At 35.8% G+C, this 27875-nt stretch overlaps 6 protein-coding genes across 7 annotated transcripts in view; 4 read left to right on the top strand and 2 right to left on the bottom strand.

Annotated features, from left to right (window-relative positions):
- The window catches only part of mle (dosage compensation regulator mle), a 16732-nt gene extending 15764 nt beyond the window's left edge, over positions 1 to 968 (bottom strand). The window contains exon 1 of the mRNA XM_018449483.1: positions 874 to 968. The gene's annotated coding sequence lies outside the window, so the exon portion shown is untranslated. The remainder of the gene's footprint in view (positions 1 to 873) is intronic.
- Positions 969 to 2152: 1184 nt separating this feature from the next.
- LOC108723603 (centrosome-associated protein 350) lies at positions 2153 to 14327 on the top strand. Of its 2 annotated transcripts, none has more exons than XM_018449470.1 (11): positions 2153 to 2359; positions 2428 to 4188; positions 4268 to 4499; positions 4574 to 5085; positions 5171 to 5394; positions 5461 to 6906; positions 7181 to 7347; positions 7592 to 7758; positions 7838 to 11603; positions 12798 to 12880; positions 12954 to 14327. In XM_018449470.1, the coding sequence occupies exons 1-11, from the start codon at positions 2261 to 2263 to the stop codon at positions 13662 to 13664; spliced, it is 9168 nt and encodes a 3055-aa protein (XP_018304972.1). In that variant the 5' UTR covers positions 2153 to 2260; the 3' UTR covers positions 13665 to 14327. The 2 variants fall into 2 exon arrangements, with proteins under 2 accessions (XP_018304972.1, XP_018304971.1); XM_018449469.1 differs by having other exon boundaries at positions 7565 to 7758.
- Positions 14328 to 16392: 2065 nt separating this feature from the next.
- On the bottom strand, positions 16393 to 20423 carry LOC108723568 (uncharacterized). The gene is made up of 7 exons (XM_018449411.1): positions 19521 to 20423; positions 18746 to 18993; positions 18303 to 18495; positions 18139 to 18239; positions 17885 to 18021; positions 17469 to 17810; positions 16393 to 17333 (listed from the first exon to the last, which is right to left on the bottom strand). Exons 2-7 carry the CDS (start codon positions 18791 to 18793, stop codon positions 17018 to 17020), a joined length of 1137 nt encoding a protein of 378 aa, XP_018304913.1. The 5' UTR covers positions 18794 to 18993; positions 19521 to 20423; the 3' UTR covers positions 16393 to 17017.
- A 689-nt stretch (positions 20424 to 21112) lies between these two features.
- Positions 21113 to 25520, top strand: LOC108723567 (uncharacterized). The gene is made up of 10 exons (XM_018449410.1): positions 21113 to 21214; positions 22365 to 22646; positions 22722 to 23498; positions 23632 to 23848; positions 23937 to 24133; positions 24240 to 24488; positions 24601 to 24773; positions 24883 to 25033; positions 25119 to 25288; positions 25360 to 25520. The coding sequence occupies exons 1-10, from the start codon at positions 21113 to 21115 to the stop codon at positions 25463 to 25465; spliced, it is 2424 nt and encodes an 807-aa protein (XP_018304912.1). The 3' UTR covers positions 25466 to 25520.
- A 752-nt stretch (positions 25521 to 26272) lies between these two features.
- On the top strand, positions 26273 to 27016 carry LOC108723599 (uncharacterized). The gene is made up of 2 exons (XM_018449462.1): positions 26273 to 26525; positions 26941 to 27016. Exons 1-2 carry the CDS (start codon positions 26367 to 26369, stop codon positions 26977 to 26979), a joined length of 198 nt encoding a protein of 65 aa, XP_018304964.1. The 5' UTR covers positions 26273 to 26366; the 3' UTR covers positions 26980 to 27016.
- LOC108723598 (probable peptide chain release factor C12orf65 homolog, mitochondrial) lies at positions 27012 to 27654 on the top strand. The gene has a single exon (XM_018449461.1). The coding sequence runs from the start codon at positions 27031 to 27033 to the stop codon at positions 27517 to 27519; it is 489 nt and encodes a 162-aa protein (XP_018304963.1). The 5' UTR covers positions 27012 to 27030; the 3' UTR covers positions 27520 to 27654.
- Positions 27655 to 27875: the final 221 nt, after the last annotated feature.

Genomic DNA, 27875 nt, shown 5'->3' with positions numbered 1-27875 from the left:
AAATATAATTTTATATTACTTTGTCTTATCTTGTTTGAAAGTTTAAAGGCAGTTTCATAGCATGTCAGCCATGTTTAGTACCTTCCCTAGTACCTTTGTCGTACTGACTTAAGCCGGTTGCGCCTCTCTGATAAAATAAATCTACGACTGTAGGTCAGGGAAGAGATTTTGCGGTATTGTCATCGAAACGTGCGTAAACACATGGTAAACATGCGTAAACATGTGTAACTGCTATGACGAAATAGCGATATCAGTAGCTCTACGAGAGTGGAGTACGGGGCTGATGATATGAAATTGTAAACGCTTCCTCGGCCTTCACAGGACTGCACAGGATTTACGCGACGCGCTCGCGTCGCCGCTATGGCCGCTATCGATTACGTTCGTGCGCGCGTACACGTACACGTCGTAGTGTCGTACACGCCGATACGCGGCGCGCTGCCATAGTGCCATGTTCAATCGCGAGCGAGCGATCGACGAGCGTACCCGACGTCTGTACCACGTGACCGTGCCGTTTACAAACGGCCGTTGTGGCAAACTGCCCGAGAGCGTGTGGTACCCCTTCTCTCCGCGTTCGTACGCACGCGGTACTCCGTACGCGTATCAACGCATACGTGGAATTGACGTGCGGTGAAGAGTGGCGAAAAGGGAAGGCCGCACGACGCTTCTGCGGGACGCTTCTGGTAAGATCTGAAATCACCTGAAATCGTCAGCCGTAGATCCTATCGGATCCTACCGCCTGACTCGTCCAGTACATCTGTGGTAATCACAGATCTTTAAACTACGGCGCCGCTAATCGGTGTGTATGTGTGTGCGTGCCTGTATGACTGTGTGTGAGTGCGCGATTACCGTTTTTCGTGAAGATGTCACGTTTACCTTGCCCTTATCGCTGAGCAGATTACACTGGATCAAGGAGAATCGTTCACCTGCTGTTGGATGCCTTAATTAGGTTTACCTTTTGATCACTATGCTTAAGTATTCCAAGAGTGAGAGCTAGAATGTAAATGAGTAACGGAAACGAGTACGTTTATTGTAAAAATTGTAAGACGATTCCGCTCTGATTACGTGAATCTTCAATTCTGATACAGATTAATTTCTATTTTTATGATCTATCAACAGAGATTGAAGTTAATCTATACTCTCAGTCTCTAATTTACTTTATATCTTTTTCTAATTTACATAAGATTTGGAAAACGATAAGAATAAATTAAACCGAAATTCATCTACATTTCTGTAAATATGGATGAATTTCGTTTTGATTTACTCTTAAATAGTAAAATTATTTGATTAAACATAAAGATATATTATTTTACGTCTTAAATTAAGAAAATGTTTTTTTACTCGCTATTCTAAGTTTGTGTATGCCATTAGAACATAATTGAGTAAAGACAAGGCGGTAGAATATATTTATTTTATAAACACAATGAAATAATTGATTCATAAACTCAACTTTAATTGTAAGGTGATTAACAATAAGGACAGGGCTGTCACAAGTGATAAAGTTATTGGATTAAAAATATAAAGATACATTTGATATTGTTAAAAAAGTAACAATATATTTTTTTGTAAACATTGTAAAATGATCAATTTCTATATAATCAACTTTGATTGCAAGACTTACGGTTGAACAGCACCTTCGCAAACAATGATATTATTTGATTAAACGTAATTTATTGTTCCATATTGTTAAAATATCTCTTACTCACAGGTTCCAAGCCTATGTAAGCAATTAGAACATAAATAAATAAAGATACAACATTGAAGTACAATATTATAAATATTATAAAATAATTGATTCGAGAATACTCAATTTCTATTGTAAAACTTATAGTTAGTATCATCGCAAATGATAAATTATTTGATTAAGCATAAAAATATTATTTATATTATTAAGAAAATATCTTTTATTTAGATATTCTCTCCAAGCTCATGTAAGCAATTAGTACACGAATGAGTAAGAACGTACCAGTGGAGTATTGTAAAATAATAAAGAATTAAAATAGTCGATTCTGCGCTAATTCATGAATTCCCAATTCTTGCAAGATTTGCAGTTAAACCGTATTATTGTAAATGATGAGATTTTTTTATTAAAGATAAATTTTTTAAGAAATTATTAAGAAAATGTTTTGTCTACTAATTATATTTTTTGTATTGTATTCAGGTGCTATTGCATTCCACTATATTTATTGTGCATTTATGAGGAACATGGATGATAATATGGTAATTTTATGGGATTTTATCTATGTAGTTCAAGAATGAGAATATGAAGAATAGCCAGAAAGAAGAATCCATCGATAAAAAAAAATATGTTTTCTTCTCGGATCCAGATGTTATTGCCAAACGCGCTGAGACCTCTGCTGTTGTAAGTGATTTTTACTTGTTATTTTTTTGCTTGTAAACATAAAATTCTATGTAGCTTTTTCATTGTAGACAGCACAGATTACCCGAGAACTCGAGGCGCAACAGAAGACTTTCGAAAAGCAATCAGCTGATTTGCAAGTGCCCGCAATTGGCATAAAGAGCTTAAAAAATTTGATATCTTATTATCCTGTACAGCCATATCCTTTTACATTTATTAGCGCAGTAAAACAAAAACTCGCTTTAGAAGATCATTTTGATATCGGCGGTGATATCAAAGTACGTGAGTCAAGTTCTCAAGCAAAAAACAGTTTGACTTCTTCGATACTGAAAGCAACTAGTACACAAAATTTGACTGCACAAAATCAAATTGTACAAAAAATGGACTTCATTAAACCGCTGAAAGTACCCGATCTAAAAATTTCTCCAAAAGCGCTGGATTTCTCCAGCAGAGAGAATTCAGTTTCAAAGGAGCTGCCTTCCGCAAAGTCTGAAATAGCTACAAAGGAATTTGCACACGATAGATCTGACAAAGGCCTAAGAACTGGTGAAAGAGTACAGAGAAAATTAGACTTCTCTTCAGATGGATCGTCATTTATTAATTGCGAAAGCATAGAACCATTAAAAGCACCGAATGTCTCCATCGCGTCTAATTTAAGTAAGAAGAAGGACCATGTTAGAGACAATTCTAGAGAGAAAGAAAACAGATCCAAGAGGATGAAAAAGGATGACTCTTCGTGTGCAAAGAGGGATGAATCCATGCAAGACCAAGTAAAACGTAGTCGAAGTCCAAGACACATCTCCAGAAAAGATGCCAATGATATAAGCAATTTAAAATTATCAAAAAATGATAGACCATTCCATGTTACAAAAGTTAATGACGTTTTGTCGGTAAAATCAAAAGATAAAAATTTCGTATCGTCTATTGTTAAAAAAGATAATGACAAAAGACAGAGGTCCTTTAATGCACAGTCCGTAGAATTAACAAAAGACAATCTTCCAGAATCTAAGATTCGAATATCTAGCAATGAATCACCAGTTATTCCACCTTGGAAGGCGTTAGATAAAGTTACATTGAGAGATAATGTGGGCGTTTTATCTAGCACTGAAAATAAATCTAAAGACATAAGTCACTATTTTTTAAAGCAAAAGTCTGAAATAGAAGACCTGAAACATAAATCTGATTCAGATAATAGACTATTGAAACAAGACAAATTAAATACTATCTATAAGGAGCAAACGAAAAGAATGTCTGATAAAAATAAAATGTTAACTAATAAAGGCGAAGATAAATTACACAGCGTCAATTCAGAGCAATCAGAAGATGTTGAATTTATGTCTGAAACAAACAGTTCCAGGAGTCGAATAAGTGCATATCCTATAAGTTCTACACAGTCATCAAAAAGTAAAGATATTGAAGCCGTGGAAAGTAAACAGAACACTAATTCTGCTAGATCTACTAAAACTTCAGAGAATTTTAAATATACAGAACATTCCGCGACACAATCTGCAAGCACAAGCGTTAAAAAAGACGAGGAATCGTGTTCCCAAAGCATTATTACAACTAAAGAAACGACCACTAACGATGATTCAAATGATGTGGATGACACTACACTGCCAGAGGCATTGTTTGATTCTAGAAGAATTTCTCTTAGAGATGGTTATTCCCAACCAGAATTTCATAATTTAATGACGCCAGAAAAAATGAATCTTATACTCAGATCTAAACGAAGGAGATATTTGACGCAGAGCAGTGATTCGGAAGTAGATGCAAGATGCCCAAAATACAAGCCAGTAATAAAATCTGAGAAAAAACAAGACGAAGTACCATTGGTGAGTATAAATACATTGTCACGTTTGTTCATTCACAATAGTATAGTTTTAGTAAAATAAAAGTGCATTGGAATTTCAGCTACACCCAACAGCTTTACATATGCAGTTTCAGGCAGAACTACATCTTTACGACTCTTACAATGAGTCCCTCCGACAAGTAATGGATGTTGAAAAGTGTTTGTACAATACTAAGTGTGAGATGCAAGAACAAAAGAATTCACAGAAAGCTGATGAAAAAGATGAAGAAAAAGTCGTACAAATTGTAGAAGATTGTGCAGCTGCAGTAATTAATAACGATGCTGTTGAAAAAAGTAAGAAATTCATTGTTAATAGAATAATATATAAATATGTTATATTAAACACATTCGGAATATTTTTCTTACAGCAACGTGGAATCCAGTTGATTATGTAAAAAAAGACATCGTCGAATCTCGAAAATCAAGCGATGAAACGCATTTCAATAGGGAGCATTATATTCCAAATCAAGGCAACGTTGATGAATCGGGTTATGGATTTAATTATGGAAAGTTTAATAAAACAGTGGGGGTCAAAGTGGCGGAGGTACAAACGCAAACGGTGAACGATATAGCGACTCAAACGGATATATCCGCGGACGAACGAAACGCGCAAAATAGATTGACAGAGATCCGTGACAGAGAAAACGCGTACGAATCATTTTTGAAAGAAAACAAAGTTCCCCAACTATCCTTAGATTCGGCTGAACAATTCGAAGATTTGGATCAAGTAGAACAGGTATCAGTACCCAGCAGAATAAGGACCTTGTCGGAGATTAGTTTGCACGAAACTACTTCGTCTATAAAAACGGAAACCGGAACTGAAATTAGTATCTCAACTCGAGGTGTAACGTGTTCGTTTAATCAGTATATAGGTTCAGAGGTAATTTCATTATACAATATGCATAAGCATGTTTGTAATTGTGAATATTAATTGGATATTTTTTTATACGCACTTCCTTTTACAGATAGCACGACTCTTAAGAGACGAGAATCAACGAAGCTATCAAATCGAAGAGTTATTCAAATTTCGTGAAAAAACGTTAAATGACAAAACTAAGAAATTGGTGCAATTGGAAGTGCAAAAACGTGTAATGAAAGGTACTGGACAAGACCAAGACGCCCGTTCCTTGAGAAAAAAACAAAGAGCTTTGCTTCTAAAACTACAACAAGAAAAAGATGAAATTCAAAGGTAAGTGACATTTATGTGACTGTACATTATATTTTTTATTTATTAAATTTTTCTGTTTATTGACAGATTAAAATTATTATACGAAATTACAAGCCAAGAACGAAAACGTATGTTGCAAAAACAGAGGGACATGTTCAATTTGCAAATGTCTTCAACAAAAAATATCTTAACGAAATTAAAGAGGACAGCAGACAGTCAATCACCGAGAAGATTATCAGGTCCTATGAAGGGTTACGATATACGCAGTAATAGCTCTATGAGCTCCTTGATCGATTCAGATAAATCTCAGCATGGTCAGATGGACACACGCCTTCATGCATCTGAGAGCGACGCATCTAAATTTGATTGGTTGAAATCCAACGTATTTATAAATTTAGGCGAAGAAAGCAATACATCCGCGGCAAAACCCGATGACTTGGCTGAGAGTAAGGAGCAAGAAAAAAGTCCCATACAGTTACAAAAGAAAAGCGATCTATCGAAATACGAGTTGAGGTCTCGAAAATACGAAGAAAAAATGCCCAGAGCAGATGTTTTGCTGCAGAAGCAAAATCAGAGGTTGGACATAGAGTCGAAAATGAAGCAAGGCCATCCTATGATGATAAATATTCGGCTCTTGGAAAATCAAGATCAGATCAGATTATCGCAGTCATCAAGACCAGAAGTAGATGCATCAGTACCTGAAAACGTAAAATCCGAATCTGATACGTTAGTAGAAGAGTTGTCTAAAAGATCGTCGTTAGCGGAAGTAGTGTCTAAACATTCAAAATTATCGCAATTAACAGAGCCTTCCATACAAACCATGACAGTCGCAAAGGAGAAAGAATTAACTTCTAATGCTGTAACCACCAATAGTGAATCTATAGAAGAAGAGATAAACACAATAGCCCAAGACACAGTTTCAAAAACGACGCAATCACAAATCTCCGAGATACAATCACAGACAAGTACGAGTAAGAACTCTAAGAAGATTGACAAATCTATCATGAGTGATAGAGACATATCTAAAAAGTCGCAATATAATACCGAGCTAAAAACAAGCTCCAAACGTAAAAATTCTAAATATCAGAAAACGAAATCATCTTCCAGTATATCAACGGAAAATGTATTGGAGGAATTTGTCAAGCATCATGATAAAGGAACGAAAGTGAAAAATGAATTGCTTCAGTTAGTGAACAACAAAGAAAGTTCAATTTTGGGTGAATTGGATGTTAATGAAAGTCAAATTTCGCTTCAGGCATTCGTTAAGAAACATTCGCATTCGAAAGCTGTCAAGGATAAAAGTTCGAAATTATCGAGTGAAGTAACAAACGAGAATAAAGAAAACGGATCCACTCAAACTTCGAACAAAAAACTTGAGAGTGATGATAGTCTTCCTAGAATCGAGCGAGATACTCAAAATGCATCAATATCTCAGATTAATACTTTTGCCGTTTCCCATTATAGTTCCGAAGAAAGTGAGAAAAATCTCTCGAAATCCATAGTTGTTAGGTCGCAAGACAGAGAATTTGAACGGTAAGTGCAGGTGTATATATTCATTTATCACATTTTTCTTTTCTACTTTAATATTGTTCGAAAACTGTTATTTGACGCGATTACACGTGTATTCCGCTAATAAAATGTTGAATCACTAAAGTCGTGCGCTGGAAAGTCTAATAATAAACTGTGCACATCTCCATGCCACATCGAGTAAAGCATTGTAAAAATAGATTCTCTGCAAAGGCAATCCGCATAACAGGCATGCACATGCATATTCTTGAAGCTGTACATTTTCTTCTGTTCTCTTTAGAATTTTGAACGCACGCGAAACCGCACTTGCATCACGTAAGAACTGCGTCAAGGAGTGGATGGCGTGGCATGCAAAATTACGAGCAGAAGAGGACCGTGTTACTCGTATGGAGCAAACAGCATTTAATCTCGTTGCAACAGCATCTAATTTGGGTCAGCAAGGAGGGGGTAATATAAATACACTTATATAAAAGACACCAATTAACTTGCATTATAACGTGTGATAGTTCTCTTCAATAAATTTTACATTAAATTGTAATGAATTCGAAAACGAACGAGTTTCAAGATTCTTTGCGGATATTATAATAATACGACAAATCGTTATTTTATTAAATATTAATTAAATGTAGTTTATTGTATAATTTCAAACTCTGATCACGATCAGAGAGGAGACGTCTGTGCTCTTTCATAGATACCACCCTGTCGTCTGATACGAGCGATGTCGAAGGAAGGATAGAAGTTCTTACTGAGAAATTAGCGGAACGACGTCTCGAAATGACGCGTCTAAAAAGAGAAGCAAAGAAGCAAGCGAAGAAACAGCTACGTGCTTTGGAAGCAAACCTGTTAAATCAAATCAAAGTAAGTGTACTATATACATAGATAATTATTTGATTATTATTATTATTATAACTTGAAATTTCTGTTTATGCTATGACAGAAATATGACACGACCATCTATGAGATGCGCAAAAAGTTGGAATCGAAGAAAGATATCAAAGAAACTGACAAGTTAGCTATAGAGCCAAAGTCATTAGCTGACTTTAAAGTACCTGAAATACCGCTTAAGAGAATACAGGACATCTACAAAAGTAGTGATTTATTAAGATCCAGATCGGAATCTGATCTCCTATTAACGAGAAATCGGCAGGACTTATCGAAAGTTGTAACGATAACATACGATGATGAGTGCGAAAGAGATAGTTTTCAGAAACCTACAAAATTTGCGGATATTAAGGGCGCAAACGCTTTAGAATTAAAAGATACTATAGATTCTCACGATAGTGTTCAAACTATTTTGGATGATTATACGTCGACAGAAGTATACGAAAAAATTCAAACAGTACCTTCAGCGTCATCGACTTCGAATGATGCACGTTCTGGAAAGTATGCTCTTTCTAAAAGGCAAGTCGGAGAATTCACTACTGTTGACATGAAACAAACTAGTGTATTGCACGATGCAGAAGATGTTGAAACGAATGCCAGTACGGTGCAAACAATGTCGGATGCAAGATTTGAAGATCACAGTACTATTAACACTGAATCGGCAGACGATAGATTAATTACTGATATCAATCAATCTCAACCAAAGACTTCCACAATACCATCCGACTTTCGAGATTCTGAGATTCCGGAAATAACAAATATTGAATATTCTAAATCTATTCCAAACATGTCCGAGCGTTCTACAGAAAATGTTGCGCGTATTACTGATTCCAGTATACTTACTTATTCGAGAAAGTTAGATTTTCTGCAGTTAAATAATAAAAATTTAAGCGAAGATATAAGTTCTATCGAAAAGGATATAAAGGCGCTTTCAGAAATAATGTCGCGCTTAAGTAACGAATCGAATGAGAAGTCTAAAACAAATAACGACGAAAAGAATACGTCGCAAGATATTTCAGAGATAATATCTAAATCAGTTTTTAGTGAAGTAATTGATATTGAAAATGAGGAACAGCAAGCAGTGTCACCTGAGCAGAAAATCGATACGGAATCTCGTTCCATATCGATAAATAATGAAATATCGGCAATGATCCCGGAAGAAACACCTACCATCTCCAATTCGCCTCATGAAATTGATTACGAAGCCAAAAGCCGAGAGATTATGAATGAAATAGAGAAATCTGTACTGTCACAACACATTAAAATTGCAAGTGACGACGATTCAATATTAGAAGAAAGCAGAAACGAAGAATTGCTAAATGATTTGGCAACCGAACTCGATATAAAATCGATTTCTGAAATCCTTTCCAAAGTATCAGAAAGTAGAAAAAGTCTTGACTTTGCGAAGAAAACAGCAACTCAAATTATCGATGATTCGAAGAAAAACATAAATGAACAAAGTGAGTTGAATGAAGCAATAATTGAAAAAGGCTTTGTAAAATCTCAAGCAGAAGAAATACATTCTCTGAAACTTTCTGAACATTTTAACATTGCATCAGTGCAATCTCCCATCATCGCTGGTCACCGTTCAAAGGAAAATATATCGCAAGGTTCATGGAGTGCGCCTAGTTTAATTTCAAGTCAGAGCTCGCACGTTCTTACCAGTAAGGATTTGAAATCATCAAAGAATATTTCGGAGGCAGACATTAAAATTGATGTCGCGGATGATGTGAGGATATTAGAGAACGTTGATGAAAATATTCAAACAGAAGTGCTCGACAGTATCACAAATTCAATAGCACTTGCATCTAACGTTGATCAAAATCGATCGCGTACGGTCAGTGCGGAGAATATTTCTAAGGACAAAAACGACTGGACGACGTCCGATTCGTTCGAAGTGCCGCAAGACAATATTAGCACTGGAGTACATGAAGAATTCGAGAATTCAAAATCAGGCTTGAACGATACTTTGAATAATTTCTCGGAAAAGACTGTATCACGTGTCGATGATATAACAAATCAAGAAGCAGAAAGCATTTTAATAAGCGACGTATCAGGTTTTCTTCCAAAGGGGGAATCTACAAATGTCGCAGTACAGGACGTTACGTTTAACGACGCATTAGCACAATCTTATGTTGGAAGAAGTAACGATGAACTTGACGATATACTGGACATAATCGCTAGAGAAAACGATAAAGAAAAAAGCATTCCTAAAGACGAAGAGTTTGATAATGTAATCTCTGATTCCATGGCTGAATTATTAGACAGAGTTAAGGATATAGTGGAAAATGACAGGAATGTGGATAATCGTTTTAAAGGATTCTTATATGATATGGATATGAATGTAGATAATCAAACTGAGGCAGTTTCAGATATTTCGTTGTTGAATAATAAAACGCAAAGAGAAACAAATGTAGGAGATGTAAGCGAAAGTAATGTAATCTTAGAGAATATCTGTAAAAATAACAAAGTTAGTAATCGTGAGGAAATAATAGATATTTCGTTACGGAAAACTGACGAGACTGATGATAAATCTGCCGTAAATGTAAACTTGTGTGTGGAAATCGATAACGAAGAAAGTCTACGCGAAGCGATATCAGAAGTACAAGAAATTATAATCACGGAGTTGGATTCAAGTAGCGCCGAGGATAACGCATTATCTGAACTTGAAATTGATGCCAAAGTCGAATTGGCAGAAGAAGAGGAATCCATCACGTGCGAGGACAAGAATGAACGTGCTGTGGAAGAAAACAAAGACGTCCCTGTAGAGATAAAAGAATGTTTAGAATCAATCTCGGAACAAGATAGCTCGGATGGCGAGCAGCTGGACAATTTAGTGGAAGTTGCTGTGAGTAGATTGGATGTTGTGGAAAAAACTGTTACATCATGTGATTTTCCTAAGTCGGTAATAGACGATGCTGTGTCTACGACGCGGACTGGACAAACTAAAGAAGAGACTACGGATGATATAGCCGAGAAGAATAACGAGGCCGCGATATCAGACGCACCAGTAATCGAAAGTATCAACAAAACATTCGACATATTGAAAGATCCAGAATACGAAGATATCTCCGAGGAGAGCCTCGAGGTGTCTGAAATTCTAGACAAAGATGACCTTTCAAAGGTAGGCATCACAAGGAAATCTGCTAATTTGCCGGAGAGATATCAAACCATCCATAAATCAGAGAACGTATTGAGAATACTAGACGAAATCTCGCAGAAATCATCGTTCGATTCTGTAAGCAATTCGCAAAACAACGAGAAGAATGCCCAGAGCGTACCAAGTGCCACGGAAGAGATCAGCGAGGTCCTGGGCGCAGAGATTTCTGCGAGGGATGATAGTTCATTTCCCAAGATGAATAAAACAACGAGCAAGCTCGAAGAAGAATCTTCCAAGGTGGACGCAACGAAGGGTCGATTCTTGGAAAGAGCAAAATTGCAGGACGGGCAATCGGTAGAAGCTAGTGACCCGGACGGTTTATCTGAGAAAAGAAAAATGATTCCTTTGAGATTGGACGAAGACGACAAGTCTTCTCAGATAATATATGAGCTACGCGAGAGAGTCTCGCAACTCCAGGAACAGAATGGCTCGTCCGAATCCAGCGAAGCCGGCGATACTCCAAGGGGAGTATCCGAGATCGAGATGGACTCGCCGAGAGATTTCAATGACTCGCGGTTGGATATTGATATTCTGGATGATGATCTACTGAGCGGCACTAAAGCGACGAACCAGAGCATGGATATGGAGACTAATTTCCATTCTGCATCCATCGTTACCACGTCCGAAAAGGATATTGAAGCTATGATCTACGAATTAAAAGGTATTCTCACTAATCTTTCAGTAATTGAAGTAATATTAGAATATTGTGATTATATATATAAATATATATATATATAAAGATAGAAATATAGTAGACAATATACAGAGTCATTAGAATCAACTATAAATTCTACCATATATCAATTCGAACTCTACATCTAATGTATGAATCAGAGTATTAGAGTATCGATTCACACATCCTATGCTATAATACTCATCCGTCCGATTGTATATATTTTTCAAACTTGAAACGTTATGTGTGTTATTATAAAAATTATATAAATATTGTAACCGCTATCGAATGGATGTCTGGTCTAACAGGATAATCTAATCGTGAACGTTGCAAAGCAATAATTTTTTGTGAAAGATGTTATTCGATTGAATTGCAAGAATCGAATAACATATTTCAAAGCAAGCCAACCTGTATATGTTGAGAGATAGTGAATCTTTTTTTCTCTTTTTACAAATTACTGTTATCATTCTCGATCGAAATCATGCGATGCAATTTTTATGTGGGCTGACCATCTCAGAGACACACTCGATACATATTTACACATCTCGATCTATACATACTATATACTACAGAAACACCTTTTGTTTTTTATAATGGCTGTGTGCTCTCCTGTGCAAAAGCGTTGCCTGGTATAGCCATATGTTGTTTATTTTCAGACAAATAACAAAGTCGAGATTATATTTGTCTAAAGGTAATACACGAAACTACGAATGATGAACATTGACTTGTTATCTCTGTACAAATCAGTGTCGCATGAAATGCTTGATCCTTTCATTATTGATCCGTATGCGCACAAGAAAGCCTGTAAATATTATGCATCACACACAATTATTCATCGATTACTATCTATTCTTCTCTTCCCTCCGAATCTGTCAGAAAAGATTTACTATCGTGTACAGATGTTATATGGAATGTCCAACCTTGTCACAGCTTTGTACTATTATGTATATATATATATGTATGTTAAAATATATATATATTTACATATATATGCATTAGAAACATTTATTCCTATATATTTTCCTTTTGTCCGTTCCTTTCCTTTGAGCACTTTCAATTTAAGTATATGAATTGTGAACCCCTGATGTAATGTGAAAGCTCGTGTTGCTTTTCCCGAGAAACTTGTCTCTTTGCTTGCTTATCTATTTATTGATATGTATATTTCTTGCTTACTCCATACAGCTTCATTGGAACAACCTGGTCAGGAGCTCGCCGAACTGGAAGCTAAGCTCCTTCGAATCGAACAATTGCAGATCGAGTTGGAGGTACGTATTCCATATGATCCAATTGTTGCAAATGTAAACACTCGACCTGAATGTGTATGTAACTATTTTTAAGATCAAGAAATTGGAAGCGGAGGAAGTGTCTTATTACGTTCGAGAGATACCGAACAAGCCACCTCCTCCTTACACTCCACCTGGTCGGTTATCGGCTTCGCTCGGTTCGCCTTCGCTAGTCACTGCCGTAATCCCGTCAAACGTCGAGGAGCTAACATCGTTCACTGAGAAAGCCACAGCTCTGATATATAATGCTAAATTGGCCGGCGAAGATATCGCAAGTTTGGAAGCGCCTCCTGAGATCTACGAGTTGACCGAAGATAAGAGTGAGAAAAGGGATAGACGGATCTACAACACTTTCCTTTTCGATCTTTGTAAAGAGACCATTGTGGAAATCTATCGAGCGGAATATGAGAAGCCCGGCCCAAGTTGGACAAAGCCGAACGTGAAAACGAAGCCTACGATGAAGATCCCAAAGAACGTTGAGGAACTTATCGAGTACGTTAACAAGGAAGTCGCCACACTGTTCGGTTTCAAGACAAAATTGCAGCGGGAAAACATGGTGATGCGATGGAGCAGGAAACGCAGAGACAGGGTCGACGAGTTGCTGGCGAGAGAGGCTCAGGCTGAGGAGGACGAATGGACAAAGTTTCATCACGACGAACTGGCGGTGAAGAACGGACTTACGGTAGCTATACTGGATACCCTCGTTATGGAAACTGCAAACGTGATGAAAATAGCTTACGGTAAGAAGAGGAGAATGATGGTATAGCGATTGTTAACCTTTATAACTAAATAGAGGCACTATCTTGCAATTCATTGTTAATTAAAACGAACAAAAGTGAAAAATATCCTCTCAGTCAATGTTTCCTCAGGACTGCGTTTCGGGTATCACGTTATTTGCACTTTTGTCCATTAGTACCTTAAGTGTAACATAGGCTGGTTCCTATTTATTTGTTAACTATGCAATTTGTTACTCTTCTTTCTTTTACATTAATTAAGCGGATGCGTGTGAATGTTCAAATATAAGTAGACAAATCACAGTGAGGTGAAATATATGAATGACAGAAAGAATGAAAGAGAGAGAGAGAGAGAGAGAGAGAGAGAGAGAGAGAGAGAGAGAGGGGGGAGGAGGAGATATGTAATTAATACTAGCCATTCACAATTTGATAATCAAATACCCTAGGTCAGTTTTAAAATTTATTTCTTGTTAATGACGAGTTTAACGAGTTTCTAGCATTTAACAATAATTATATACATATGTACGGGCTATCATAGAAGAGACATGTGGTACTATACGTTTTTACGAAAATGACAAATATTAATCATCGAATATTACAAAGCGTTTTGTTCAATTTAACTTGCACAGAATTATTAGATTAATAGCAGAAATATGATCTCTTGTTATACAAGTTTTATATTTTGCTTCTTCTATATATAGTGCGTGTTATCAAAATATTTATGCTGTAATTTATCAAAATTGTATAATATATCCTAATAATTGTACACGCGACATTTATGCATCATAATTGAACGAAACGTTTTCTGGATTGCCGTATGTAAATCATATTTTAGCGAAATAATAGCACATAAGTAGCAAGTTTCAATAAGTCACGTTGGACAGCAGTCACATGCTCAATTACTTGTAATGAAATTAACAAAATTCAAACGGAAAGACTGACATTTCGGGGCCATTTTGATCGAAATTACGAACCGTTGAATGAAGTACATAGTTGGAGATTGTAGCAAACGTCGACTATACAGGGTGCATAAACATTTTATTTTGGAAAATTTTTCCTTCTCTTATTTTATATGTAAATATATATATAATTATATATATATATATATTTATATAAAATGCTTTCAAATGTCTCTAACCCATATTTTATGTGCTTCTCCTGCATATTGGTTTTTAAATTTTACGAAAAATTAATTCTTATTCTTTTAATAAAACTATTCGCGTATACAGGCCCTGTAATCATGTAGAATTATAGACAGTCAAGATTGAGTCCTATATACAGTCATTACATTTACTCTTTTTATCGACGAAACTATCTGTAATTTGTTAATGGACTGATAATTGATCAATATGCGTTTTAGTTCAATCGCGTAGCCTTTTTGTTTCACTCGTGTAGTTTTATGTTCGTGGTTGTGATGTAAATGTTAAGACTTACGGGAATGCGATGGTGGCATATTAAATACTATAATGGGCAAACGTAACTCTCTTACCATCTTCGGCATTATGGCATTGAATGTGCTCCGTCTTGAAATTCCTGTACGCTGTAGAAATACAAATACTGCAGCGCTCAAGTGCGACGTCCAGCGTTGTTCCTTTATACGCGGGTAACATCGCTTTTTGTAATTTTAATTAGAACGTAATTTTTACTAAAACTCATGTGCGGGCCGCCCTGATGAGCCTTTCTCCATTTGCAGGGTACTCTTATGTAGAGTTGTTCATAAGTCTCTTTATATTAATAATTCTCGGCCGCGTCAGTAGTTGTTACAGAGATTGTTTACGTATGTAGTGTTGAATATGTACTTAACTAAGGTATATTTTATAATAAACTTTTTCTGAAAAGAGGAAAACACATCTTTCTATTTTCTATCGCGTAACATGTACAAGATAAAAAGATAAATTAACGTATTATCTATAAATAAAATAATTCTCGACTATAATATATTTAAAATATCGAAATTTCAGCGCAGAATTAAGTAAAATATTTGGAAATAATGATTACGATGAATGAAAAGAATGACAATAAACTTGAAAAATTTATTGGATATATGAAACATATAGAATCTAATTATGGAAGACTGGTTTTTAAAAAATAAATTTCACATAGTTGTTCATATTATATTATTTTGATAATTCATCCATTCATAAGCGTACAAGATTTTACATAACTATAAAGTATATTCCTGTATCATAATCCGATTAATGTGACAAATTTTTTCCATATTATTTTGCAGAGTATTTGCAAATTTTTCTAAAATTAATAAATTTAATAATACTACATACATTTTCTGCTATTTTTAAAAATCAGGAATCGATTACAAGTAGAAATTATGAAAATTCTTGACATAATGTAGACAAGTCCTTAATCTTTAATTTGCAGCTGCAAATAGTCGAAAAAGTTAGTAAAGAAACTACAAAAAAGAATAAAATTTACTAAATGCAATAGATCCACGCATATTTTTATAAGATAATGATAAAGTTGTAATCGTAAGATCGAATAAAATCAAAGAATTCGTCTTTACTTTAATAAAGTAGGATACATTATACATAACAAAATATCTAATTATATATATTAAATATAGATACATAAAAATAATTTTAAAAAAGTATATATATATATACACATGCATATGTATATGTATATGTATATATTTGTAAATGTATTATATATCTATATGTATATAATATTAAATCGTTCAACGATTTGTCATTTCAATAGAATACGTGAAAATGACTAGATTCGATTCTTTAACGCTTCAGTACTGAAAAAAGTTAAAAGTTTAATACAGTACACACATCACAGACAACAAAAAGTGTCTAAAATCAGGTCATAAGACATTTTTTGCATATAAAAGACGACTTAAAGACGTCTTATGTCACAATTTTCGACTTTGTGTTGTTTGGGATGCATCGATAGCATATCAGATTATTGCACGCATATTAAGCTCAAGTCTGTAAAGTATGAGCTTTAGCCAAAAAGTTAGCCTTACAGTGAGCTTTTGGTCGTACCTTTTTTCGTTTTTTTTTTCTGTAGGAAGAAAAATCTCATCTAGAGCAAAAAGTCTTTCGCTAAACACTCTGCTGATTATCGGTCAATCTACAAAGCGCGAGTTTTTATATTTTTTTATGGCAGCCTATAACGAGTAAAATTAGCATATACAGACAGTATTCTATCGAAAATCGTACAGTTTATACTCATTCGTCGTCGCTATCTTGTTACATGCTATATATGCACGAGACTGTTGTAATCGAGCAGCACCAGTGAAGAAAACATTGATCACTGGTTATCAATAAGTCTTATAACTGGTATATAGTATCGAAATTCTTAATGCGCTTCAAAGTACTAAAGTTCATCAATTTTTATGTATCGGTAACATATATTTTACGATCTACTGTCTCCGAGAATGATCCGCGTCTTTCGATCCCTCCCCAGTGTCGTTCATGTCTCTCGGATGATCCTTGGAATTTCTATCTTTGAAATCGCGAGAATGATAATAATGATTGCTGTCTCTTCGCGATGCTTGACCTCTGTACTTGCGATTACTGCCGTCGCGGCCGTAATTGCGATATTCGCGCGATCGATAAGACGGTGATTCGAAACTGGCAGCCTCCGCTGATTTCACGCTACCATTCTGGAGTTGCGGTAAAACGGTCGAGTCTGTATCTGCATGATGATCTTGCTTCTCGTGCCGATTCGTGCTGTATCTATAATAATTCACATATAGTTTTCCTATATCTTATCCTTCGATGTCTTATAATAATTCCTCAGACTTTTCAAAGATCTTGAGACTTTTATAATAGATTTGAAAAAGTTATAGAATAAAATTCTGTAAGCTGTACCTCGGTGATCTACGATGCCAATAGCTCGGTATTGGTAACGGTGGAAATTTACGAGAGTTCTGTTCCTGTGTCGTATTCGTGGGCGAACCACGGTTGTAATGACTATTATTACCGTCACGGGAGCGCCCACCTCTGCTTGTACTAGCGTTGTTTGCTGAAGAAGCTGCTCGTAGCGAAGCTATTTCCTTCTTTTGATCCATATTTTCCTTGTGTAACCGTTTCACCATCGCGTATGATTCCTCCAAAAGTACAACTAAGCTCGCTTGCACGGGATCTCCGACTTGAATTCCAACGTCCGCTACTTCGATTTTATTCTTCTGGTCTTCTGTTACGTCCAATTTTCTACGGAATAAAGGAAAGAAACATTAGCTCATTATCACGGCGTCCATATAATATAATTTTTGTATAAAACTAACTTTTTTTGCTGCTCTATAATATTCGACAAGTACTGGTTATGTGTTTTTGCCTCTTGCAATGACACTTTAATGTCTTGTAAGTCTTTCTCCAAAAGTTCCACTTGCAGAGGTGTTACGTTGACACATGTTGGGCTACCCTAAATTCAAAAAATTGAAATTTTTATATTGATGCTCAATACAATTTTTGAGTGAAAAGTGATATCAAAGACATATAAATATTATAAATGTTCATAATAATATTATGTCGTAAGTACCTTTGATTTCGCAAACCCATTTCCATTATCTTCGGGTGAAGAAGGACTACTAGCCGCACCATAGGGTGTTCTTTTGGAAAATACTAATTGAAATTGCAGATCTGCAGAAGTTTATAAAACAGATTAGAACCAAGATACTCAAGGAAAGTCAATATTTCTGTTACCTCTGTTTCTTTGACGTAAGCATTCTATTTCTTGATGTAAGGCAACCAAAGTTGCCTGATGTTGTTCCTGTAAAAATTTCATGTTCTGCTCCAATTGCATTACTCTATCTACATTCAGGCCTTGATGCCTAACATGTGCGAATCCATCGTTTCTCTCGGTCAAAGAAACCAGGTCAGGTGGTGCTTTCTTCCCCTATAAGAACGATTGTACAAGGCTTACAATTAAAATTTGGAACCTTTTTCTCTTCTATTCAAATAAATGGTCAAACAAAAATATAATCTCATCGATAAATTTTACAATATGTAGAAGAATTTATGTTCCACAGTGTCAACCGATAATTAAAACACATGACTCTAAAGACATGGATATATTTTGATTAAATTAAAGAGCAATATTTGACACATTGTGCTATAACATTTAATGAGAGTATAAGATGACTCACTTGAGGGAAGGGCACTGTTGGCAGTTTCATTAGCACTTTAGATGTCATCCCGAAGTTGTCGGTTAATATCAATTAGAAATTAATTGTCAACACCCTAATTGCTTCGCTCTTGTCTATTTTTATGGTACCTATCGCTTTTTTTCCAACGATCCAAGAAATATCACGCGTTCAAACCACATCAACACGGTCTTGCAGCTTAAGCTTGCTAGCGCGAATGCAGCTTCTTTAAGTGTTTTAGCGTAGACAACCTGGAGGAAAATAACATAATTTCACAATTATAACACTCGTAACAAATATGAAAATCTAAATATCGCTAAAATCACGAAAAATCCAGTTCACGCTTGTGACCACACTGCAGAGACATTTGTGCTGTTTCTCGAGAATGTAAATATAAGAAGCCATTTCATCATTTGTTTTGCACTTGTGAAAGTAAGTGAAGGAAGGAGATGAAGAAACGTAAAAAAAATAGCTATTAATCGAGCGTCACTGCGTAACGATTTATTTTTAGATCGAACGCGTTGCAAAATCGACGCGAAAGTGTAACTTTCTTTTTAACACTGTTATTAAAAAGAAGGCATGGATAATCGTAGAATTTAAAAATACTTCCCTCGGAGCTTACAACTTACAACGCCATGCCAAATGGGAGTATACTTAAACGATCCCGAGAAACAATTCGATTGCGAGACAATTAATAAGAATATCGACGCACCGCGTAAAGACAATTGTTAAATGCGTATCCGAGAAAATGAATCTCGTGCCGATCGGGCCACCTTACCGAGTACACTCGAGCGTCTCGAGCTCGCGGGAAGCATTCGCAGGACGAGAAGCGGATAAATTGCGGAGCGCAGCGAGATCCGACTCATCAGATCCGAGGGTTGAATGAGAACGTCCTGCGCGCGCAGCGTAACGTCACTGTGCCGTCGCCGATTGGCCAGGAACGTTCGAACGTGGCGTGACCCGGAGCGCGAGACTCGAACGGTCCTCGACGCGATTTCGTCGTAACGATCGTTTTCCTCGTAAACACGACAGATACGATCGGGGGAGAACTCGAGAGCTTGACCGGCCGATGTGCAATTTTATCTTCCGCTCGCGTTTTCGCGTCGTCGTGAAGAACCGCGGATCAATTTCACGTTCACCATTCGAATCCCGCGCGTTTTTCACGATCGACGAGTAGTCCGCCTATCGCAGGGGTGCTCCGTCGTTCTCTCACGCCGCGTTGCTTCTTCGCTTCGTTTCGCGAAGGCCGTTTCTCGTCGCGATGAATCAGGCTCGCCTGAATTAAGTCAGGACGCGTAATTAGCCGAGAAGTTCGAATCAGCGGCGCATCCGTCCGACATGAGTGAAACGGATGGAGAGCCTATTTCTTGGGTGCGTTCCACTTGACGCTCGCAACGCTCATGGAATAATTTCATCCTTGTTGTTTATCGAATGTCGAACAAGGACAAATAATGCTCGCGAGCGCTGTAAGCGCTAAATGGAACCTTCGTCGAGGTTTGCGTGGAGGCCGAGCGTTGAGCACCGCTGGCGATTACACCCCCGTTCGTCACGGGGTGTAACCCGCGCCGCCGAACCGCACGAGTATTGATCCGCGGCGCGTGGCCGCGCCCACGCCTTCTCCGATCGTATCTCACATAGCCAGCACGCTTTTCAACGCGCGGCGACAAACATCCACGAGCCTCGATGTTTGCCTCTCGTCTCCGTCGTCCCGCGAAAAATATTATTCTTTTTTTTCTCATCGCGCTTTCGATTCAACTTGGCTGCATTCAAAAGTTTCATCCGGGAGCATCCATGCAGTAGATTTCATTTTGTTCTTGTTCAACAGTGAACAACAAGGATAAAATGATACACTCGGGTAAAGTCGGTTTTTGAACATGGTCTTTAATTAGGTAATTAGGAGATTTCGATTTGAAACTCGTTCGAAATTCGAATCGCCAGTTTTTTCCCTGGACAGATTAATCGGGAAAAAGTTTTGAATTGAACGAAAAACGCTCCATATCTGATGTCGATCTGCGATCGATATATATATATATATATATATAGCGATTCTCTTCCTCGATTCGGATTTCGTTTACGTTTCATCGCGGGGGATATCGATCGAGTATCGTTGGAACGACCTTGAACCCGCTCTGAGAATCCGACAAAGGAGGGACATCGATTTGTTCGTGTCGCGCCAATTTCAGCCTGTACGAACCGGACAAGGAACTCGCATTCCCAGGTCCTCCGCGTTCCCATGCAAGGAGTCGTACCACGACGTCCCGTTTTTTAAGATCGTATTTCCCCCCTTTTATATCCATCGTTTATGGCACGTCCGAGGAGACGCGAATGAACGCGGACTCCTCGGAGTACCGGACATAACCAAGGGACAGGATGTCATTCCTCTTGAATCCCGTGGAACCCGTTCATCCGAATGACGACGAGACGGAAGATTCGTACTTTTCTGGAAATGAGAACGATGATTATAACTTTAAGGTAGATTCTGCGGAATCTTGGGGTAACATGTAACGCCCTTTTCGCATTTATATTACCCCCAGTAAGCAAAATGTGAGCGGTAATCCATTAAACATCGACAATGATATAACATCAATGTTATAATTTCATATTGAATTCAGTCACTTGCATTATACACTAGATTAGTGCATACTAAAAATTGCTATACATGAAATTAGCAAAGTTAAATATAGAAGCATAAAAATATTTTGAACAATTAAATATCATACAATAATAACAGTCATGTTGTTTAATAGAATATATATATATATTATTTTATTGTCAAAGTTGATTATGTCACTGCGTTTCATTTTATGTTATATAAAGCAGCTGTTAATATGCACTAATCCAGTATAGTGCAAGTGATTGCGAAATCATGAGGCCTATTCTTTTTGGCTGAACTTTTGCACCAGTTATCTTTCTTCCTCTTCTTTCCTCCTCTTTCTTTTCCTGGAAAATAGCCAAAAAGAAGGCCAATTATCACTCACAACAATTAATATAACACCAACTTACAATAACATAACATCAACGTTATAATTTCACATTTAACAGTACGACTGTTATGTACAACATATGTTATGTTATATTTATATTGTTGAGTATGAAATTATAATATTGGTGTTAGTCGGTGTTTCTGGGACATTCTAAAAGTTGGATGTTTATATTAATAAATGAGAATTATATTAACACTACAGGTAGGTTAAATCCATATATTTTTTAGAGTATACACTAATAATTTGTTTATAGATTCAAATGGAAAATTATGACAGATTGATATTGTCCCCATTAAACTCAAATCTACTATAGAAACTTAGTTCTATAGAAAGTGCTGATGTAATTTGACAGATTCTATAGATTGCTAACAAAAATCAAATAGAAAATCTGTCACTTCATAATAATATACATATCTATATATTATAAATTATTATAGAATGATTATGATAGCTGATTCTGTTCAGTTTTTGCAGTTAATCTGCCATCATATTCTATTATTTTTCTATTGATATTTTACCAACAAAATTTGTAACAATTTCAACAGATTTCACTATATTTGGGATTCATTTCATAAATTTTAATTTTACCACTGATAAACGAAATAAAAAATTAACCTGTTCTTCTCTGTTTGTTAAAGTACGTGCCTACAAATCATTTCAAGTACATAATAAAAGACGTACGCAGACAGAGATGTCGGGAGCAAGAGGAAAGCGTGTGGACATCGTTCGTCAGACAACAAGAGCTGAATGGTTACAACAAAAATGGCATCCAGTCATCTGTTCAAAGCATCAAACAGCTGTTGGACGAAGGTATGAGGGAGGCGGATAAAGAACTTAAAAAATTAGAGACAAATATTTTGCCTGATGAAGTAAGAAAAGAATATGATAAAACTGGAAACAATCAGAAGAAAAAGCCAAAGGTAAATGAATTTTCTATGAAACTAATACTACGAGAAGACTGATTGATTAGATTGCTAAAGCTCACATAATAATAGGTAAATAATATCAGGGACTCGACTTCGAAGAAAGCGCCGATTATGAAAGACACAGGGACAGGTAGCACCAATTTGTTGCTTACAATTCCTGAAGAAGATAATGCTTATGAGAGGAGGCACGGGTTTGAGGATTTCAAGTCGTACGCTAGAAAGTCTCGCTCTGGTCATGTAATACCGCGAAAGAAGCAATCTTCGAGGCAGCTGCATCATGCGACTAACGGCACCGAATACAATTCCAGTCCTGAAAGCAGCGCACACCACAACGGCATTGCAGATGGAGTCATTTATGTACGGCCGGATCCGTTCACCATGCACAAAATCTTGACGATGCAAAGGAAAGTCTGTGATTTACTGGACGAAATAACGTTCAGACTGGGAAACATCTCGGCGCCGGATGGGATTAAGGACCTACAGAGGCGGCAGCAGTGCGTCGCCGAATTTATTGTTCGATTCTCGAGGAACTATCTATACGATCTCAATAGATACGTCAAGGATATCCAAAGGCATATGTCCGTTATTTCACCACGCGCGATAATAAAGCCGAATCACAGAAATCTGGGACTTCACATGCACGCCATTGAGCATAAACTTCTTGCTGCTCATCAATTATTGCTGCACGCATTGGTCGCCTATTGCAAACACGTTCCCAGTTCTATTCCCAAAGGACATCCTGGAAAGCTTAGAGAGATACTGCAAGTGGTTCTCAATCTGAAGACTATGTGTGATAGACTCCACTTAAACTATTTCGATTCGGGGGACACTGATGTTTTGTCGTTGGTAATGTTGTTTATTAATATGAATTTTTGATAACTGATGATTGATTGCAATATTGCATCTTTTGCATTTTACAAAAACGAAAAAAGTTTTCATTACATTCAAATTTGCATATAAATTCTGTCTTTAATTGCAGGGGAAGGAAATTGAAAGCAAGTGCAATACTGTTTTATCAAAATTCAAGCTGCATGCAGATAATGATTTTTTAGATACTAATAAAACTTCGTCAATAGCGTCCATCACTCCACATTCAACGAATAAAAAACGACTCAATCACAAACAATTATCTAATCGGTTGAGTATGTACAGCGCGGATACCAAAATTTTCAAAAATATTTCTAAACCCAAAACAAGTATGTAAAATTATTTTATATATTAATAAGTTAAATATATATTTGCGCATGTTATTTTAACTTGTAAGCTGTATGCATTATCTTTTAGATTATCATCAAAAAGATAAGAAATATAATACAATAGATGTCAAAAGAATCTCTAACGAGCCAATATTAGATCAGCCGTATCCTAGTCCTGTAACACCTTCTAAAGATGCAAATCAAATAGACCTTAGAAAACGTAGAACATTTGCAAAAGAGGAGGATATAAAAACTATGATGGATATATTACCCATAGATTCAGATGTAAACAATTTACTATTTACACGCACAACAAATACGAGACAGATTTATTGTAACATTAATGTTCAAATATGTTGTTTTAAGACATTTATTATTGTCTATTTTGTAGGGCAGTAACTTTGAAACGCATGAAAGTCATAATAATACGATGCTCACAAGAAGAATATATAAAACGCCAAGAAAATATTCTAGCAAGTCGCAGAATAAAAAACAATTAGAAACGATAGAAAATATTGTTAAGAACACATCTACAAATAACGATGATGAATCCATGAAAAGAGAGCCGATGATTACAGAGGAACATTTATCTAACTTGGTGCCTGTTATAGCAGACTTCATGTCTTTTATTTCTAATAAGGTGAACTGCAGCGATGTTACATAAATTATCTCTTCTAAGATATTTAAAAAAAATGAGATTATTTAATTACCTTGGTTGCAAACTATTGTAAACGTTAAAAATTTATATGTAGCAAAATGAATCAGAGGCAAGGCCAGCTTATTCTGAAACTATGACGAATACACTAATGAAATTTCTACAAAAATATCAATTGCCTAAAGGCATGAACGCAAAAATCAATGCGAGCACAAACTGTGACATATGTTATTCAGGCAGCAGTGAATGTGAATGTGTTAAAACAAACAGGTATGAATATACACGTATTTTATAAATATATAATACTTTTTCTTATTTTTTACGTACATTATTTGATAGCTAAAAAAATTAGACTCAATTTAATATTTTGTTTTTAAAGAACTTTAATCGAAAGGCGGAAAAACGGCGAAAATATGCAATTGATTTACGTGTCATCGATAGAAGATGCATCAAAAACACCTCGTTATTGCGATGCGTCATGCCAAGCGGATTACGAGAGCTTAACGGAATTGCCGGATTTTGAAGCAAAGGTAAGTAATAAACACAATGAAAAATAGTTAGACGTATCTTGAGAATCAAATGTAAAATTGTGTGATGATTAATATTATATAATAGGTAAAGGAAGGAAAATTTATGATAGACTCGCAGAATAATATTGAGCTTGCTGTTTCCGAGGAAACTGAGATGAATTTTTTAAAATATAGATGCGAATATCAGCGATTGATGCAATCGATTCCAATGTACTCTAGCAATACACAAAATAAACCATGGGACATTGTCGCTTGGTAAATAATAACACTGCTACTTTGAAAATTTTATTTTCTAAATGTGTTTACAACAAATGATATTATTGCAGGATATCTGATAAGCTCGTAGATGAATTGATAATAGAAATAGCAAAGGAGCTGCAAATAGATGACGTCATACAGAAGCTTTTCGAGTTAGAATTCCACGAATTCTAACGTTAATTGACGTTGCTTGGTCAAATCCGAGAAACGCATAAAAAGAAATCATATAAGAAACTTTACTTTAAATTTGAGAGATTTTATACTATAAATTGCTAATTTTGGAAAATATAATATTGTGATTTTTTTAAATTATCTCCCATTTTTTTCACTGAATGATAGAAAGGAGCAGATATTTTTTTGAAATGCATTTAAATATGAACATATCTACATTAGCCAAAAAATATATCAGTTTGATTTGCAGTGAGCAAATTAGTAGAATATTTGTGGTAGACATCAACTGTTGTGTCTGCATTAAGTATGTTTTACCAGTAAAACTTAACATAATGTGACAGAAGATTAACAGTAGAAACTAAAATCAGATAAAATCTGTTATTTCATAACTATTTGAAAATGGAATATATCCTATTGTCATTTTGCTGACAAAATTTGTAGTTACATTTGCAAAATCTGTTTTTAATAGATTCAGTTTTTATATAAGATTATTTTTTAAATTTATAATCCATGAGTATATAATAAATCGAATATAAAATAATTATGCGAAACAAAAAACGATCCTTAAATTTCTCCATGAAAAGGAGCAATTATCTTAATATTATTAAATATATAATCTGTTGGTAAAGTAAAGCTAATGGAGTTTTCACGTCTTGTATACATATGTAATAAGTGCGCAATGCTTCCGTCAGCTGATCTATTACAAAAAGAAAAGCCGGCCTGGCCGGCCATCACAGCATTCACAGCGCATGTCTCACACATGTATAGAACATACCAAAAAGGATCCTTTTTAATACGTATGTTAAGAGCGGTATATATAATTTTTAATGTCATGATATATCAAAATATAGTTATATATCTTGTATACATCGTACATACATTCAGTTAATTCTAATAAGTCACAATGAGCCGACAAGTTGTTCTGAAACTATACAAGGACATTCTGAAGTATGGCGAAACTTTAAGATTCACGAACAAGAAGTACTTTCGATACAGAATCCGGACTGCTTTCAAAACTAATAAAGATCTGTCTGACGAGACGGCGATAAACTTCCAATTGGAGGTAATCACGATGTGTATTGAGGCATGAGTAATATATCGTTTATAACCTCATTGTTTCTAACCTATAAATCGCTGTTGCAATATTTCTTTTAAGTATTTACGTTAATAATCCTGGAACAGAATTGAAAGCAATATATTTTAATCTAGAGAAAAAAGTTTCAACATTTATGAAATTGTATTCAGTGTATTAGAATGAGATTGATTTGTTACGTTCATGTATATATATAATTTTCGTTTTTAAAATAAACTTGCCTCATTTTTATTTATGTATTAAAGATATATTTTTACACTATGTATAATTTTTTAAATAAAAATAAAAATTTTTTTCCAATGTTTAAATTTTTGTGATGTTATGTAGTAGAAGCTTTCTGTTGATAATTCAGAACTAATTTATCTCTTTATTTCTCCTTTCACAGAAAGGTATGAAATTCTTGGAAGCTAAGAAAGTGGTATAAATCATCACTGGATTTACTACAACGAGAGACATTTTATGAAAACAACAGAAGATGTTGATTAAGTCTGTATTGACTTGTCTAAAAGTTCCCAATAGCATTTTTTCGTTGGTCAGCCACAACGAATTCTTGTTAAGCATCGTGATTAATTCCAAAAGCATACAAGTCTGCAACAAGTCATTTAAGCGTTATCTCGATTACTCGAACGTTCCTAAGCTGGACGAAGCCGATCTGGAGGAGCAGTTCATCCGAGGTAGTGGTCCAGGTGGCCAAGCGACGAACAAGACGAACAATGCGGTCCTGTTGAAGCACAAGCCCACGGGGCTCGTCGTCAAGTGCCACGAGACAAGGAGCCAGTGGGACAACAAAAAACGCGCGCGTGAAATCTTGGTGACAAAGCTCGACAACTTATTAAACAAGGAATGCTCTATCGAAGCCCAGATACATGCTCTTGAGAAAAAACAACAGGCGCGAAATGAATATAAGAAAAAAAAGCTGAACGAAATGAAGAAAGCGTTCCGCGAACGTGAAGGCTTGACGTGACATGAGGTTGTTCTATGTACATTTCTAGAATGTAAATTGATTTAGGGATAAATAAAATTATGAAGAAGAGATAACTTCCAACGCACTAAAGAGAGCCAACTTATAAATGTTAACTGTAATTAATTGAATCTATCAGGTAAATAAATTTATGAGTTACCTAAACTTTGTTTTCAAAAATACAAAAGCTCCATTTTATTTTTAAACTATAATTAAGCTAATTGTGCTATATAATCTTTATTATTATCTGATTAGATTAATCGCCTAAACTATAACTAAGATAAAGGACACTAAACTTGAAATTAAATCAGTCTATTGAACTTGTTGGTCAGTCAGTTATGGACTTGTACGATTTAATT

The sequence above is a fragment of the Mycetomoellerius zeteki genome, unplaced genomic scaffold, assembly GCF_001594055.1.
Source record: "Mycetomoellerius zeteki isolate Tzet28-1 unplaced genomic scaffold, Tzet1.0 scaffold245, whole genome shotgun sequence".
In the NCBI taxonomy this organism is placed as follows: domain Eukaryota; kingdom Metazoa; phylum Arthropoda; class Insecta; order Hymenoptera; family Formicidae; genus Mycetomoellerius; species Mycetomoellerius zeteki.
Note: the sequence above shows the minus strand (reverse complement) of the source record. Positions and strands in the feature narration are given on the sequence as shown.